This window comes from Aythya ferina, assembly GCF_964211825.1.
Source record: "Aythya ferina genome assembly, chromosome: 1".
Classification (NCBI taxonomy): Eukaryota; Metazoa; Chordata; class Aves; order Anseriformes; family Anatidae; genus Aythya; species Aythya ferina.
The window spans coordinates 142,877,372-142,895,190 of NC_140296.1; the positions used below are offsets into that span (position 1 = coordinate 142,877,372).

Consider the following 17,819-nt stretch of genomic DNA (forward strand, 5'->3'; position numbering starts at 1 on the left):
CACTCTGTTCCATCAACATACTTTGTGAGTCTTCCATTGCAAGGTCTTTATGGAATAAGAATGGCATGAAAGGGCTGATGTAATTCTTGTTTGATGCATGTTAGTGTAAGAATCAAAACAGACTGGATCAGGCATCAAATGGAGGGAAGGGGAATAAGAAGAGGGGAAAACAGTCAGACTAGCCATAGGCTGCAAACCAAATACTAAAGAGAGTTAAGACACTTACCTTTTCTCCCTGTAAGAAAGGAGGCACATTAAACCTGTTTTCAGGAATTACCTGACTGCCCTCTGCTGCAAAAGAAGTAGTACTGGTAGGAGCCCACAGCTAGTCTCTGACCTAGTGCTCTCCACCTATTTTTTCAGGTAGAATAGTTCAGGAAAGGCCTTGCAATGAAAAACTCTGTCGTTAAAACATAACTCTTCATGAAAAAGGATAAGAAGTAATTTTCTGCAAAGGCCACTCACCAGAGCCCTCTTCTTCATATACTTACCTTCCCACCTGCAGTATATTTATAGGCCTACTGCAGATACAGGCATTAGTGAGGAACATCCTACAGTCAAAAATACTTAGAAATACAGAGAGATTGAGTTACAGGCATAGAGCGTGAGATTCAACAAGTCCCATTTAAAGAGTTTGAAGAGAATTTTTGCTCAGGGAAGCATCACTGCACCCTCTTTGCAGTCCAAAGGATTGCGTTGTATGATCAGATTTACTTTAAGCCAGAGATGCAAGTTTGCTTGTAAATTTAAACACAGAAGTATTTCCTGCAGACACCAGATTCAAGACAGTTTACAAATCATTCAACAACCACATTGCTCCTTTTCACCACATGAAACCAGAAAAAGAGAATGCAGTTGTAGCCACTTATCCAAAGGCTAACTATTAACAGCAAAATACAAAGCTGTAATTTTTTAAATAATAAGAGTATGTTTAAGAAAATCTTTTTTTTTTTTTTTTTTGGTATGGGATATTTTTCATTCCTACTAATACTATGACCTGGTTAGGAAGCAGGAAATATTTCAGTGACTACTTGCAAGATAGTTTACAGGTATACATCATTGATCCCATCTGGGAATCTAGAACAGGACTGTTGAGCAATATTGCATTTTAGCAAGCTGAAATACTAGGAATAAAAGCAACTTCATTTCCTGCAGCCTACTCACCCAACTACAAGAACAAAGCTGATAAAACCAATTCTATACAGAATTCACAGGAAAGGTCATCCTAGTTCTATCAGCCCAATAGTTTATTTCTCAAAAAAAAGGTCATTAGGGGATACTTAAGAACAGACTAAGTACAGGACTACACTTCCACGATGCATCCCCTTCCACTGTCTGGGGACTTCCTGAGTAAGACATTATACCACAATTTGCAGTATTTTGGTTTTTTTTTGATACATCTTAGTTTTTGATTACTCGCAAAATGTAAGAGATTTAATATTAACACCTGGTGACAATCAAAAATATTGGTCATACAAATTATTGCTAGACTAAATATCAATGTTGTTTAGTCACCAAAATCCATTTGGACATTTCTTGAAGAGGCATATTAAAGGTGAGGTTTATAGTTAAGAGAGGTTTTATCAACAATGTTACATGAAATTGTTGGGCAAGGCAGTATATCTGTACTGAAATACTTAATGTTAATACAAAAAAAATCAAAAACACAACCAGCATTTCAACATGTAATCTCAACAGACGGGAAACCCAGCCTGCACATCTACACGCTTTGACCATGTACCTTTGAAACCATATTTTTAAGGAAAGCTCTTAATATTCAAGTTCCCAAGTATGTAGACTGGCTTGCCAGCCTTCAAAACAGTAGAGGCTTACCTATCACACTTTTGGCAAAAGAAGCTCGCTTCAGGGTTGCCAGACCAAGGTCTCCAATCTTGACTGATCCAGTGGGGCCAGTAATGAAGATGTTGTCACATTTCAAGTCTCTATGAATAATGGGAGGAGTGCGTGTGTGTAGAAATTGTAAGCCTTTCAGTATCTGACGGCACCAGCTTCGTAGTACTTTGATTTTCATCACTTTAAATCTTTTCAAATACCTAGTGAAAAATAATAGTACATTAAACAGGTTCCAATGTCAACCCAGTGTCTTTCAAAATCAAGTTCTGCTACCAAGTAGCAGATTATGCTGTACCATTTGATGCTCTGAAGTGAAAAAGCAGTAATTAGATTCAAAAATTTCAGCTTCACCCTCTATTTTAAAAACTACCCGTGCATTTCACAATTGAAGAGCTAAAGATGCACCCCCTTCCTAAAACAAACTGCCATATTGAGAATTTCTACCCAATTCCTTCTAACCAGGAGACTATCATGCTGAAAGACAAAAACACTTAGATTGCTAAGTCTCAAGGCACTGCTTCCCCAACAAAGAGTTAAAAATTTCTGTATTACACCTCCCTTATCTACTTATTTGAGAGGATTATTTCCCCCTACTTTTCATCCTGTAACCACTTACCACTATAAATAGTTATAACCTTTTCCTTGACGGAACAGGGGGCAGGGGCAGTAGAGCCAAAGATGCTAACAAAGAACAACCAAGTACTGAGCTGTTGCAAACTGTGCATGAGCTATGAAGTCATTATACCCCGGTTATCAATATTAGTCCAAACTTTTTGACCAAGCACCCCAGATTACACTTTAAATCTGATACAAATTTACTTGCTGAGTGGCTAAGCAAATCAGAAATTCTCAGAGATCACCTCCCTAGTACTATCCCACATGAGATGTGATCACCTGAATCTGAGCAGTTGCTATTTCAAACCTACAGACAGGTAAGAACGTGAGAAAAAATCTTTTAAAATGTTATGCCAAAGAATTGATGGGGAAGAGTTCGTACATAATGTCAGCATCCCTTAACTGTGCTAACAGCCTTAACTCTTCTAACATTGCTGCTTTCTAAAATCCATGTCAGAAGAGTCAAAAAATCTTTTCCAATCTTTTCCAATCCTTGTGACAGAGGAGCGTGATCTTATCCTACTCCTTGACTTCAACAGATTAGAGATGCCACAGGGTAAACAACCTATGACAGTATTCAAGTGTTTTCCAGCTGTGTAGTCCCACTATCCCTCTCCAGGTGGAAGAGTTTAAAGTGAAGAGTTCCTTTCTTTCTCCTTTTTAAAAAATGCAGGCTGAAATACATTTAGAGAAGGAGCTGCTAAAATAGCTGCTGCATACAGCAGTAACTTTATTCTTATGTAGCCAACGTTACTCAGTTAAATCTGACCAGTTTTACACTGCCACAAGACTGGTGGTAAATTCCGTGACCAGGATGGAATTCAGCAGACATATTCTTAAAACCAAGTCCGGTTCCATTATTCTGTGGCAGTGTTCAGTCTCTTCTGCATATCCACTTAACCAGGAGCATAAATCTTGATACAATTACTTAAATCAATGCCAACATAAAAATTCAATATATAAATCCCTGTTACTTTAACTTCTCCAGTTCAAAGGAAGATCTGGAAAGCAAGTTGCGAGCAATAATTCTGCTGTGAAAGCAGAACTGTAAAAGCAATCAGGACCTTATTCCAGAAGGAGTCTCAAAACAGAACGTAAAGACGGACAGGGGAAAAGCCAAGCCAAGGAAGGAGACAAGCTGAAGGAGGTCCTGGATCACATCAGCTACCACTTGAATTCTTGCTATTGACACAATCCTCATTCATCTCTCTTGAGCCTGTTCCAAAGATCACATGGTAGGGGCACTTCAGTTCAGCATCTGGAATCCCTAATTACATTCTTGGTTTCAACTATGCTAGCCTACTGCCAGCTCCTCACTGTTAAAGGACCTGGGTCCAACCATCACCCAGCATCCTGCAGTGTTGCTATATTTTTTCCATAACACTGGCATGAACTAAGGCACGTGTCACTTAGGGCAGAAAGCATTTCAAAATGGAAATGTATAAATACTTAAAAGTACACGGACAGCCATATTAGCCAGTATGCTTTCAATTTTCCTAACGTTATATGGTAACTCGGGTTAGGAGAGACCTCGGGAGGTCTCTGGTCTAAGTGCCCTTTCCATGCAGGGTCAGCATGAAGTCAACCAGGTTAAATTTGGGTTATATCCAGTCAGGTCTTGGGAATCTCCAAGGATGGACTTGGGGCAACCTGCTCCATGGCCTCAGTGTAAAGGATTTTTTCCTTATACCCAGTCTGAACCTCTCCTGTTTCAATGTATGCCTGCTGTCTCTAATCCTCCTGCCACGCACTAAGGAAAAGAGCCTCTGATTTCTTCAGAGGCACTGGAAGGCTGCTTCGAGGTCTCCCCCAAAGGCTCCCCATCTTCAGGCTGAAGACGCCCGGTTTTCTTAGCCCCTCCTCAGACAGTAGGTGCTCCAGCCCCTGACCATCTTGGTGACCCTGCACTGAACTTGCTCTTAATGTCGTTCTTGGCTATTTTACATTAAAGACAGGTATTTGATCCGAGCACAGAACACTCCTAATAGTTAACTACAATGAACAGAGAAAAACAGGAACTAGAGCTTGGCTGTCTCAATCTTTTCTTTTTTTTTTTTAAACAGGAAGGCTCGTGACCTATCACAGCATCTCATCTCCAGGAGCTAGAGGAAACCCTACTAACTTAGCAGAAATAGTTACGAAGGCACGTATCCTATCAGATAATTAACACTTTCTTTTTAAGTAGATCAGAAGCACATACTACAGTGTCCTCAGGAAACAAGACTAGAGGTTGAAACTTAAGTCTGGTCATTATTTTTTTTTAAAACAAAGTGGCAACGATGGCTATGTCCCTAGTCTCAAAATGAGGAAGATACCACTTACATGAAAAGCAGATACTATAGACATACTGAAAATATACGGAAGTTATACTTCGTCAAATTTCATATGCTAAAACAAGTGCGCAGTACAAAACCAGGAATATGACACAGGTAAGCGAAATATGATATTAATCATATTAAATTTGGTGTTTCAGAAATTTCTCATACAATTTACCTGTCAGGTCTTAAGTGAAGTGGACAAGAATAAACTAAAATATAACGAAGTACACAATGGTGAAAAAAATGAAAGTCTACAGTTTAAGAGATAGCAATTACAAAGAAAAATAGTTTTTTTTCTGGATAAAAAAAAAGACCATCATTTAGAGTAGAAAATAATCCCATGGCCAGCAAATCTAAAGTATTTCTTCCCATCAAAACATTATCTTATGGCTGTCTGTTACTACTGTGTTATGTTGCTTATGCTACTACACAACAAGACAATCCAAACATTACATTTGTGAGGGAAAGAACAGGCTAAAAAAGGGAGAAAAGAAAGTTACATCTAACACTACACAGACTATCATGAAAATAGGTAACTGTAAATAGAAGCACCTGTCCAGAGCTGTAAAACCTTTATACTGCTTTAAGTACAGGATATAAAGCAATTGATCTATTACTTAATCTGAAATACCTTAAACAACCTTTAGAAAAACAAAAGCCTTTCCCAAACATATGGAGAAAGAAAAAGTTGTAACATCTTTAAACCTCCAGCACTATTTCAAGAGACAAACACTTCCATATAGTTACTTCAGACTCCCGAGAGCATTTTTTCCTGCTTTAAGCATGTCCATTTGTGGCTATCAATAAGCATCACCAAAAAAAAAAAAAACACAAAAAGTTCACAGGCTATTTTAACCAAATAGACTGCAAATTGTTTCCAGCTCCTACAGTCTGCTCACATATTTAAGATCTGAATGCCTCTCCAAGACTTAAATGGGCACCAAATTAAGACAATGACCCACAATATATGAATTTCAAATCCTGGCAACTTTAATTCCAGTAGATTTATGACAACTGTATGCTTCTGAACAAGCTCACATCTCTGCAAGATTGTACAGCGCAAGACAAAAGCATGATTTCTGTTTAACTCCCTCCAAGCTTTACACACCACTAGAGGGCCCTCACAGCAGTTTGATTTGCTGGTGTCGGACTTAAAGACAGATCTAGCTTCACTCAACTACTTTACATGGCAAAATTGCGAATACTTTCAGGTTTTTCTCAGGTACTACTTCATGAAGTTTCAACTAAATAAAAAGGGTGTTTTTGGTTTTGTTTCTTTTTACATCCAAAGCCTCACACCAAACAGAAGTGAGCTTGACAGGAAAGGGAAAAGGTCTGAAAAGTAAAAATAGAGCATTCTCTTTATGAGACCACAAAATCTTACAGTTCTCCTGCATGTGCTTACTATCACAAAGAAGAATCTGACAATTTTGCTAACCTAAAGAATAATCCATTGTATCCTGCAGTACCAAGACTCTTCTTAAACAAGAATTTCCCTACAGAAGTTCAGTTCCCACTAAAAGGGCTTTGTTCTTATCTATTCTGAATTATCAGCTGCTTCTAGTGCTCTAATTTTGTGCTAATGTTTATCATATGCTTTGACATGGTTGAATTTACTTACGTTTTCAACGTTCCAGATGTCATGAGTTCCGTCACAAGAACAATACATTTTTTTCCTTTGACTGTAGACTCCCAGGAATCATAGAACCTGACAATATTGGGATGCTGAAGCCCTTTTAGCATCCCAGCTTCCTCTTTAAATCTTTGTCGCTCTGACTTGGACAGTTTCCGATCCTAATGAAAAAGAAAAGAAAGCTTTGCTTTATTGCTTAGAAAAGCAACAATCTGAAGAACAATTATGTACAGGCAGTGAACAAGCATCAGCATCTTTTAAATGCCATTTTGCTCGCAGTTACCGTTAAATACTTTATTTAGAAGACATTCTATTATTGCTTGTTTAAATCTTAGTTTCCTTTACAGTCTGATTGCTCTCAGAGGTAAGTCCAGGGAGACTGGGAATTTTCTCTTCCTGTTTCCCTCCCACACTCCAAAGAGGTTGTCTGACTTGAGGTAGAAGGGGAACTTAATGTCCTAAAATGTTTGAGTATTCAAGGACAGGCAAAACAGGATCATTTGAGTCACATTTCACAGATATTCTTTTAAAATATATATATATAAAATATGTATTGTATATAATATATATATGCATTATATTATATATAATATATGATATATATTTATATTATATATATGTATATCTATATTATATATGTATGTATGTATAAAAGTTATTCCTTTGTTTATAGAATCCAGACCACTGGTAAGAGATTGCATTAACTCTCCATGAAGACAGTAGAGCAACAAACCTAACATGTTGGATGCACTTACGGTAGACAAATGAATTTGGGTTAGATTTTCTTAGATTAAAAGTATGACCTCATGATTGAGCAAGTTTCCTGTAATCTAGCATCAAGGAAAACAAAGACATAATTCACGTTAGAGAGACAGCAAGCTTTTGGCCAGAGACAAACCATGAAAAAGCATTCCTGGACAATATTACTGTATTATCTACCAACAAATGGCTATCCAATATCTTCAGGAGTCTGACCAGCTATTTCCAGAACAAGTTGCAAGTCTCAAAAGAAGGAGAAAAGGTCTCCTTCCATCTTTCAGTTTTGTCAGTTTCCCAAGGCATAGTCACACCAGTCAGCCTGATCAACTGACACGAATTGGAATCATATGTAGTATTCAAAACATGTCAGGATACACTTAAAGACAAGAATTTTACAATCAGCATTTCTACCCATTATTTACGAATAACTTAGTGACCTTTGTCAAATCTGGGCAATGATTTTAAGTCACTCCATTTCATATTTCCTTTTCAATTAGAAGGCTGTATAAGCATGCAGGGTTTACTCATACTGCTCACAACCTTCTATTGTCCACCAGGCTGTAACTCCTTTTCCTTTGTTAACAGTTAATGTGTTTTCTCAATATAATTCAGCCACGTTAATATCTAAAACATCCTCTAGTCACTTAAATTATCAACATTTTCTAAGAGGCCCACAGAGTATCTTTGTGCACGGACAGCCTACTTCATTTCTAGGTGAAGCTCCAGTTTTCAGGTGTGTAAAAGTCTTCCAGGTGAAAGTTTGACAACAGGTTTGCAATTACTTCAGAGATCAGTGCTTATAACTGTCAATCACATATATTTCTGTGTTTGGGATTTTTTTGGAAGATGCCAAATTCATGTCACGAATTTAACTAATAGGTATCAAGAGTTTTCAATCCTGAAACTATTTTTCTCTGCAGAAATTAGCGCTACCACTTCCCCTCTGCAGAAATTAGCACTACCACTTCCCCTCGCGCCTAAAAGAAAGCATCCTTGAGCAAGCGTAAGTTTTGCTAGATCATGTTTGCAGAAACACTAAGCAAATACGTAAATACTCACATCTGATGAGATTGTGTTGTGTTTTTATTTTCAATATGGAAGGAATGCTTCCATTTGAGCCACCTTATTCTGCTAATAGTTTTCCTTTCTTTACAATAAGCAGCAGCACAAATTCTGTCCAAGGCCAATTTAATCCCAACTGTTACAAACAGCTGCGATGCAGAAAAGCAATGAGCTGCTACAGGTACTTCAATCAACAGATCATATGCACATGCCTTAAGAAACTCAATCCTTAGAACATAAAATTACAATAAAATAATATTTTTACAAGGGAAATGAAGCAAAGTGTTCTCAGCCTCTGCACTTGGCTGCAACAATTACTTTTTTATATTACTTAATTTTAGCTATGTAATATGAATACTTGCATTTATGTTTGTCTAAAAGAAGTAGACTGTGGATGTACATTTGGATAAGTTTCCTTTACTTTGTGCATTTTTGTGCATGTCATCTACCTCAAACATGACTAACCAATTTTAACCCACACTTGACATTAAATTCTCATCTAAACCTGCGTAAGCCTGATCTCCCTTAAGGGCCTCATTCAGTCTTCCCTAGCACTGCACTGCTAGCCCCAAATAGAAACTAACAAGTGCTAATCACTCTTATCAATGAACAGACTCCTAATGGGCACGCATATTTTGAGTCATTTCTCTTTCTGGTCACATTAATGGTAGCATCGTGTTCCTGCAAGCATATCTGTGACGTTTAAAGCAGACACTCAACACTTCAGTGCTGGCGTTAATAGAAGAAAAAAAAAATCCAGACAACGACAATAGACTAATTCAACACTTCTTTGAAAGTCATAGTGCCCTAATGAACTCAGACAAGTCAGGACACAAACACAGGCAAACAAACACAAATCCCACCCAGAGCAAACAGCTATGTTTTTGCAACCAAGGGAACATCACACCTTCCAGGAGTGCACTGCAACAGCAAAAGTTAACATTAAACAGAGCTGTAAGAAAAGGACAGAGAGGCCACTTGTTTCATAAGTCTAGCAATGCACACTGCCTCTAACTACCCTCGTTGCCTTGGATCCCACACTCATCCATGACACGTATTTCTATTTCTTTCCCTAAAGGAACAACTAGGTAGCAGAAAACCATGAATGCACCTGAAGAGGCAAGAAAACCAGCAATCAAGAAAATACTAGACCTCATGTACAATTATACCAACCAAATTAATCTGTATACACAGACTGGTGCTTATACTTGCACAAACTACCTTCCAATGCAAGCTGCAAATAGCCTACAGGCTAAGCAAAAGGGAGGCAGTGGGGCAAGGGTGGCTCTTGCGCATCTCCACCTCTAACAAAACCATAAAAAGCATCATTGTATATCATTTAAAGTAAGCTATTACCTTTGATTAAATTGTATTAAAGGTGAATCAAATAAGATCTATATCCTCTGCAGCCTTTTTCCCTGCAGCTTGAGGTCTAAAGAGGTATATAGAAAGATCAGAGCAGCATCTATTTGCTGCTTCCATCCAAAAGCAAAAACAGATTCCACGATTTGACACTTCAGTATCACAAAGCATAAGACTGGGTAAACAGTTTTAATGTTTTAACTTACATTTTTATTTTTGATAGCCAGAAACAAAACAAAAAAGGCATAAGATGCTTTTCTTAAGTCTGAGAAACAAATTTATAAAGAAACCACTTTAAGAACAGCTAATAATATATGGCTTGTTATCCTATCCTTCAAAGACCAATTTGTTTTGGAATTTCAACTAAAAATAAAAAAATTGGATATCCTCCCTCCTCCCTCAGTCATTCCTTTTTTACCATATAATGAAGCAACCCCAGGCAGACAAGATGAACTCCTAAGCCTAGACATTAGCAAATCACATTCTCGCATCTCAGTTATAGCATGTGCTGAGCCGATATAGCACAAATATTTAAAAATATACAAGCTGTCAAACTCGAGGAGAGCTTGCTTCCTAAAATGGACTTAACTATCCCATAAATTGGGCAGCATTGTTCTTCCTGAACCGATAGCTTCCCCGAAGGACTCAAGTGCCACATCCCAATCACTGGGCTGCCCTTCCAACAAACTGAAACAGATGTATCAAGCCCACTCTGTTCATTTCATTCATTCCTTTCCACCTACATTAAATTGTTTTGACAAGCCAGGACAAACAGCAAGGCTTCCCAGCACGTGACCCCCAGCTCTGCAGTGCCAGGGGCCTGAACAGAGAGAGGCAGTAAGTGAAACAATTGTTTGGCTCAATACCATTCAATAACCTTTCCTCGGCAGTTTTCATTTATCCACGTACTTCCCTCTGACTTCTTTTGGTCAGGAAACAGCTATCAGAGGTACTTACATTATTCTATGTAAGACAGAAATCTTGGCCATTCGTGATAAACCAGGTACCCCATCTGGAGGAGTGTGACTTCAAACTGTTACTACCTGCTTTCTATCCCCGTGCCTAGGTACCTTATATAAATGAAGAGGAAAAAAGAAAAACAAGACACACAACTAAAAACACTCCCCCACATAAATTAGCTGGTTTGCCAAGCCACAGAAAGTGAGGCACATCAGCAGAAGTTCTCTATATTCCCTTGGTGACTTTTTCCAGCCAAAGCTCAATATCTGTTCAGCATCCTTCTGAACAAGGAAAGGAAATGCATTTGTCACCTAAATTAATCTTAAATTTCAGCTGGGTTGCTCATATACCAACTTCCTGCAGAATTTTTCAGTGCTGTCCCAGAAACACGGCGACGAGAAAGCCCACCTACCTGCACGGCACACCTGCAGCTGCCTTCGGGAGGCACCATGCTCCGCTCCGGCCACCCTGCTCTGCTCACAGCGAGCTCAAGGAAGGGTCTCACCCTCTGTCTTGCCTCAATGTCCATTTTTGCTAACTATGAGCAACCCTACGTGATATTACAGACAGAATTGACACACTCAACGGGCCTTAAATGGACACAGGTAAGCACTAAAGACGTAACACGCTACTCTCCAGCACATGGGCACAAGAAACCAAGCAAGTGGACAACGAGAGAAATACCCCACATGGCAGCAACTAGATCCACTCTCTGCTCATGCTATACATCTTAAAAGTTAATTGTACTCTGCTAAGGAACTGAAAGAGCTGCTCCCTCTTCCACAGTATGAGGAAGGTACCCAACAGAGGAAACAGACTGAGCACTTTGCCTACTAGAGACAGGTTTTGCTAGCTTTCTGCACGTCGTGCCACTAGATCCAGAAATTCTGCATTGTTACACTGCTCGCATAGGCAGTGGGCTTCGGCTGGTTTGGGGTTTTGTGTGTGTTATTTTAAGAACTACTCTAGAGCTGCACTGTCTAGATTTTATCTAGGAGAGATGTGCTAGAAAACACCAGGCAAATTAGTAAGAAATTCCTCTTCAAGTGATGTGCTCTGACAATGTACGGTCACGTCAGCTTTCAAAGCATTGTTGAACGACAGATAAACTGACTCACAACCAAGGTGAAATATCCAGCTCTGCTGAGGTTACACCAAGTGGCATTTTGTCAAGCTTTCCAAATGGCTGAAATCTGGGGGGAAGTTACTGCAGCTCCCAGCCTATTATTCAAAGGAAGAAGTAGTATACAGAACAGACAAATGCTCTTCTGTGTGCATTTGTGCAGCATATGAGAAAGGCTTTGCAAGCCTTTTAGGCAAGGTTAATGAGGGGTCATCAGAGGAGAAGCTAGCAAGACAGTGCTCTGATATTCAGCGCTGCTAATGGAACCAAGGCTTTGTAGGCTGCAGTGTTCTCATCCTGAAAAAATCTAGCAGTTAAGAGGAAAAATGAGTACAGTGACCATTAAGCTAGATTAACAAAATATCAACAAAGAATCCACTGAGCTTAAAAATCATCCAGCGTTATGCAGTCCCTACCTAGAAACGGAATTCTGGCTGCACAAGAGCTGCATCTACTTTTCTGTGTCAACAGAAACCACTTTAGACTTCCTAATGTTAAAAGACTAGGTAGAACATGAGAAAGAAAAAGGAAGGGGGGAGATACTGCTTAAAATGCATCTCTGTACAGCAGCAGACATGAAGATTGATTAAGGATCTGCACATATCCTTCCACCAATGTACCTTTCTACAAGCCTCTGAACACAAAGAACAGATGAAATGCAGCTGAGCATCTGCTGTTGTAAAAGCATGCAAGAGGGTTTTTTTTTGTTGTTTGGCATACAGTTTCTCAAATGTTCAGAGCATTTGAGCACCCTGTTTGGAAGCTTAATTGTATAACATGATGTTTATAGAGTTACATAAATCTTTAGCTAACCATGGAGCTACAAATCAGGTCTGCAAACCATTTGCTGTTCAAGCAACTCCTGCTTCTTTGCACAGCTCTCCTACCTTCCAATAGCCCAGCCTTTCACAGGCAAGTCTCTGCCATGTAAGATAGTAGGGGTTGCTTCCAAAATTTGAGTTTGATAATAATTTGGGGGCTCTGAGCACACGGGGGAAGACCATTAGCTGCCAAGGTTGTCAGCTGCTGAATAAAGCATTTAGAAAGGCAATATGTTAACACTGTGGCTACTGAGGACAGTGAGTGCCACATTTGGATACCCCAACACAGTACACAAGAAGTCACTGTATCAAGAATTGTCAGAACACAGCTCTCAGTGCTTCCAGACTGCACTCCGCACACGTGGAATAATTTATTAAAAACAGACTGTCATCTTATACACACTGGTTGTTCTTCAGATAAATCAAATGTTATATCTGCCAAAAAATATAAATACATTGGCCAAAAGATAAGTTAAGGAAAAAAAAAAAAAAAAAAGCTGCTTGCCAAAACAGACAAAATTAAGAAAAGAGTCAGGCTTCCTCGCCACAAAGCAACATCTAAAATTCTCTTAGATTTCAGAAGGCTAGGCATCTCCCAAACACAGAACTCCTTAGCTGTCCCTCCAACAGCCCAGGCCATTCATCCCCAGAAACAGCTCTGCAAAGATTTCTGGAAAGGTTTTTGAAAGAAAGGGTTTCCTTGCTACTTCAGTGTTGCTTCCTTGTCCACACTTAGAGAAATTAGAAACCAAGATCAATCATCAATCTCTGTGCTTGCATGAAGTCACGTGGCTTGCTGGAAGGGAAGAATACCTTCTGCTTGATTATTAGGCTGCAAGTCCCAAAACAAAGATGTGTAATGGCAGAAAAGCAGGCAGTCGTATCAATACAGAAGGATTAGTTAATAAGTAAGTAAACCTGAGGAATTCAGTACTCCTATATTCTGGATGCTAACAAGCAGCAATTTTCAGTCCCCTTCCTCCTCATCCTCATCTTAATTTGAAGACTGAAGACAAAGCTCCTGGGATGGGCTGCAGAATGAAAGGCAATGCCAAGGTAACGCTTGCTCTAAGTACCATTTCATGTCCCCGCTTGGGAAGTCTCCACAAGAAGATTCAACCTTATATAAGCTACAGACAGTTGAAGTGAGCACGCAAATAATCCTAACACTAAAATATAATGTACATACTTAACACAGTGGAAGGGAGGATGGTTAAAACATCTACTACACCTTTTAAACTTCATGATTACAGGTAAATAGTTTTATGTAGACTTCTCCCTGCTCAAGTGAAGTATTCAAAAATGCTCTGAATTTGAGGCAAAAACACAAGTCATCATCCTAAGTGAAAGGTCAGGGGATTACTCACGCTAAGTTGTATGGTTTCCTGGTGAAAAGAAGGTAATGTATAGGTTATCTTCTGCATTTTCATTTCTAGCATTTCAATGCACAAATCAGAATAGCACAGCAGAAAATAATCTTATAAGATTATAATCTTACTATAATCAATAATCTTACAATCAATAGAGAGAAGCAATACAGCAAAGATGTGCAAGTTTAGTGCTGCTACCCAAAGGTCAGAACTCAAGAAATTGTACACGTTATCTCGACAGAGATGATACTTGGGTGAACTGATTGGGGGTGGAAGGAGAGGAGGCAAATGCAATTTAATAATCAAAAAGGGAGCAGACAAACCTTCATCAATCAAAATTTAGACAAATTTCTCATGAGAGTTTAACTGTTCTGGTGACTGGATGGAGAAAATAGGTCAGTAAAAAAAAAAAACCTCTGGGCTTTCCTTGTTTATTTTTCTTTCCGAGGTGATTACTGATTCAGGGCTTGATTCAATAGGGTTCCTCCATTCATAAGAAACCACACCACACAAGGAAAAAAACAACACAAACACAAAGAATTGGCAAACAGCAGACCACACAGGTCAGAAGCAGTCTGCACCATGGAGGTACTTCCATGTATCTTTGCACAACTGACCTTTTCTGCTAACACACTGAATACGAAAATGTACGACTTGGAGGGGAGCTTCCAATTCTCTCTTGGAAGAGAATTATTTTTCCTGTTGTCTAAGCTTCACGGCAATAAATCCTATACAAATCCAAAGCTAGATTTGAAATAGTTTGGTGATTTACTGAAAGCACCGGTAACTTTTTACTTTGTACTTAAAGACAGAATAAAGGGTGTTGTATCGTGGCGGTTTTTTTTTAATGTTTGTGTCAGAACTAGCAATATCATGCACACAAAAAAAAATATTGCTGTCACTAAAAGGATTTAGTCTGAAGTCAATTACACATTTTTGAAAGAGGTGATGTTGAAGCTTCAAAAGGTAAGAAATACAACTTCATCTAACATTAAAGAAGGAGTATCCACAACCAAAGCCTACACATATGATTGAAAGATACTAGCACTGCTCCCCATTTTTCCTGCAACTGCTTGTTAGTTTTGATGAAGCTATGATTCATCAGCATGGAGGAAGCAGGGAGAACACCACCAATAATTATAGTCCTCTGTTGTGGTCTTTTTCCACTTTCATATATGCAGCACCCGTGCCAGCAGGCACAGAAGCAGCATCTAAGACACCTGGTGGCAGCAATGTCATAGACTTGACCTATGCTTGAAGAGCCATCCTCACTGAGATACTCTGATAACAAGGCATTAATAGTGACCTATGTGCTTGTTGGTACCAAGTTCTAGCATTGTTAAACACAACTGACCTGTAACTAGCCACAATTACAAGCTTCTTCCAAGTCTTCAGCTAGAAAAAAGAAAGTTGGTTTCACAAGGACAGTCAGAACTGGCCTAGTTCTAATACAGCTATTGCTGTACAGGAAGCAGTCAGTACAGGAATAACTGCATCATGCAAAAACAAAGGGCTTAAACAAAGGAACGCTGCATCAGAGCTGATCGCACTGACTCAGGTAGATATGAAGTCATTCTGCCTCACTTCCTCACGCTGAACAAACAGCAGAAGTGGAATCAGAAGATAAGGAGCGTGTAAATACAACGTGCATCAGGAAAACAGCAGCAGCAAACAAACTTTTGCCCCTCTGCAGGGCAGCAGCAGGTTGGAACGTTTCCTCTTTATGTAAGGTGACAAAAAAATTGCAACACTACCCTCAGAGTTTATCTTTTCGGACAGCAGCACTGGGAGGAATTTGTATTTCCAGCAGTGCCAAAGATGGCACACCAGTGCACTTCGATACCATGCTCACTGGAGACAGAGGGAAGCACGCTGCTTAAAGGCTGGGACAACCAGAAACATCCCAGGTCTCTCCAGAAAAGATACTGATGGAGAAAAGACCCTATACAGCTCCAAAAGAGCTAGAACAGGGCTGGCTGACAGGCTACCAAGATAAGGACGCTGTCTGATTTCTTAGCTTTCCACTTCAATTTTAAGAAACATGGGCATGACCAGGCAGTAAAGCACCGAGCTTTTCCCAGGAAAAATAAAAATAAAAAAATCACACCACCTGTGAGGTTGGTCCAGGACTGCCCCGTGCGTAAACACACATTAATACAAGTCTGTGTTACTCCTCTCCCCTCTTTATCTTGCCAGCCTGAATGTTTACAAGCAAAGTAAGCAGGCTGGGTTGAGGAACTGATCCAAGAACCAAATTCTAGTTTTGCTGAAAATAATGACAACAAATCGATATACTGCCTAATCCCACAGTTTCCTTCAGGAAATCTCAATTATTTCACTTGCACTCTTCACAGTGCAGAATACAGCTACGACAACTACACAGTAGCTTCAGAAAACTTATATTCATACTTTATCAAGTCAATTACGTGTTTTTTCTTTGCTCTCCTCACAACCAATAGGAGGGAAAAATAAAACAGCAGATATGAAACCTACAGCTTAGGCATGACCTTCTCTGGAATCTCTCAGGTCATTGAAAATGTGGTCTAAAAATGGCAAGCAACTGTTTAGGCTTCAGTCATTTCTATTCTAGGATTTCTCTAGGCAGCATTTGTGTTTCCTTACACAGAAGTCTGGGAAAAAAAATGCTGAAAGTTTTAGTTAGTTTGTTCAGCCTCAAAGGATGAACATAAGGGACAGTAATCAAAATGCTGTGCTACACAGAAATAAGCAGTACTAGAACAGAAAACTCTATTTATTTTCACTTTAATATTTCTATTTGATCCATGGAAGATAAAGGGGTAAGTTTGCTATCTGATATCAGCTCACAATAGGGCTTATGTCTAATATATATAGCTTATTAAAGAGTTGAAGTGCTAGCTGAACTGAATTCTTGATGAGCTATTAACAAGCTGGACCATCTTATCACTTGGCTCAGATGGCTCATTAAAACTTTCAGAGCCCGTGTCAATTCTCATTTTGTGCTGAAACGATTGCTTTGTTAGAGAGGGGGAAGTTACATTCAATCACCTCAGTTTAGCTTGACTGGGAAAACCCAACTCTCCATTTAGGGGGTGACAATACTGCAAGAAAAAAGCCTCCTCCGTAACCCATTCTGTTTCCCTTACTCATCTATTAACTCACGGTACCTAAAGAGCAACTGTCATTATTTTCATTTCACATATTTCTGTATGACCATAAGAATCTTTCATGAGTAGGCAAAAGCCTGGAACAGTAGGGTGAACCCTTACCCAGTTCCGATAGAGGCCAATCAATTTAGAGAGTCAAAAGCATAGTGCAATTCTTCATCCTAAGTATTTCACAGAACTAGTGGACAACGGGAAGAGTTCTCTATCTCCATTTTCCATTTTTCTGTATGGTGCCAAGCTGCACTGATACGCTGGTTGGAAATGATACGGAAGTGTGAAGATGGCTCCCAAGATTTATAAGCCATAATTAAAACTACAGAAGATCAGCAAAGATGGACACACACACAAACTAGTAACATTCCCGTGCCACTGACTAGTTCCCTTACAGAAATCCCAGCACAAAACCAGAAGTGACAAACTTAACCTGGCTCAAGCATTGAAGTTTTCCCTACGGGCCTGCCCATGTTCTTCCAGTCGTAAAATTAACTCACAGCAGCCAACAACACACATTAGCTTCAAGTTTATATACAACGTAGGTACATACCCTGCATATGCAGCCTAATTATATCTTCCTAGCTTTGCTGCTTCTTCTGCAAACACATCCAAAACGAGTACTTGAAATACTTTACAAAACTGGGGATTATCAGTTATGACATACCAGGATGACACATGAAGTATAGGCCAAGTACTGGCAGTCAGCAGAAAATCCTTACATAATAGACAGAAAATTCCCCGACAGATCTTTCATTCAGTATTAGATCTCTCCTCCAGTGTTCCTCCCAGGTTCATCACAACT

General features: G+C 39.3%; 1 protein-coding gene across 7 annotated transcripts in view; it reads right to left on the minus strand.

Moving 5' to 3' along the window:
* WNK1 (WNK lysine deficient protein kinase 1) overlaps positions 1-17,819 on the minus strand; it is a 104,131-nt gene that overhangs the window by 64,047 nt on the left and 22,265 nt on the right. For all 7 annotated transcript variants that reach the window (XM_084510941.1, XM_084510943.1, XM_084510940.1 and 4 more), the window contains exons 2-3: positions 6,409-6,581; positions 1,834-2,054 (exon numbers count right to left, since the gene is read on the minus strand). In XM_084510941.1, the coding sequence (XP_084367067.1) occupies positions 1,834-2,054; positions 6,409-6,581 (394 nt within the window). The remainder of the gene's footprint in view (positions 1-1,833; positions 2,055-6,408; positions 6,582-17,819) is intronic.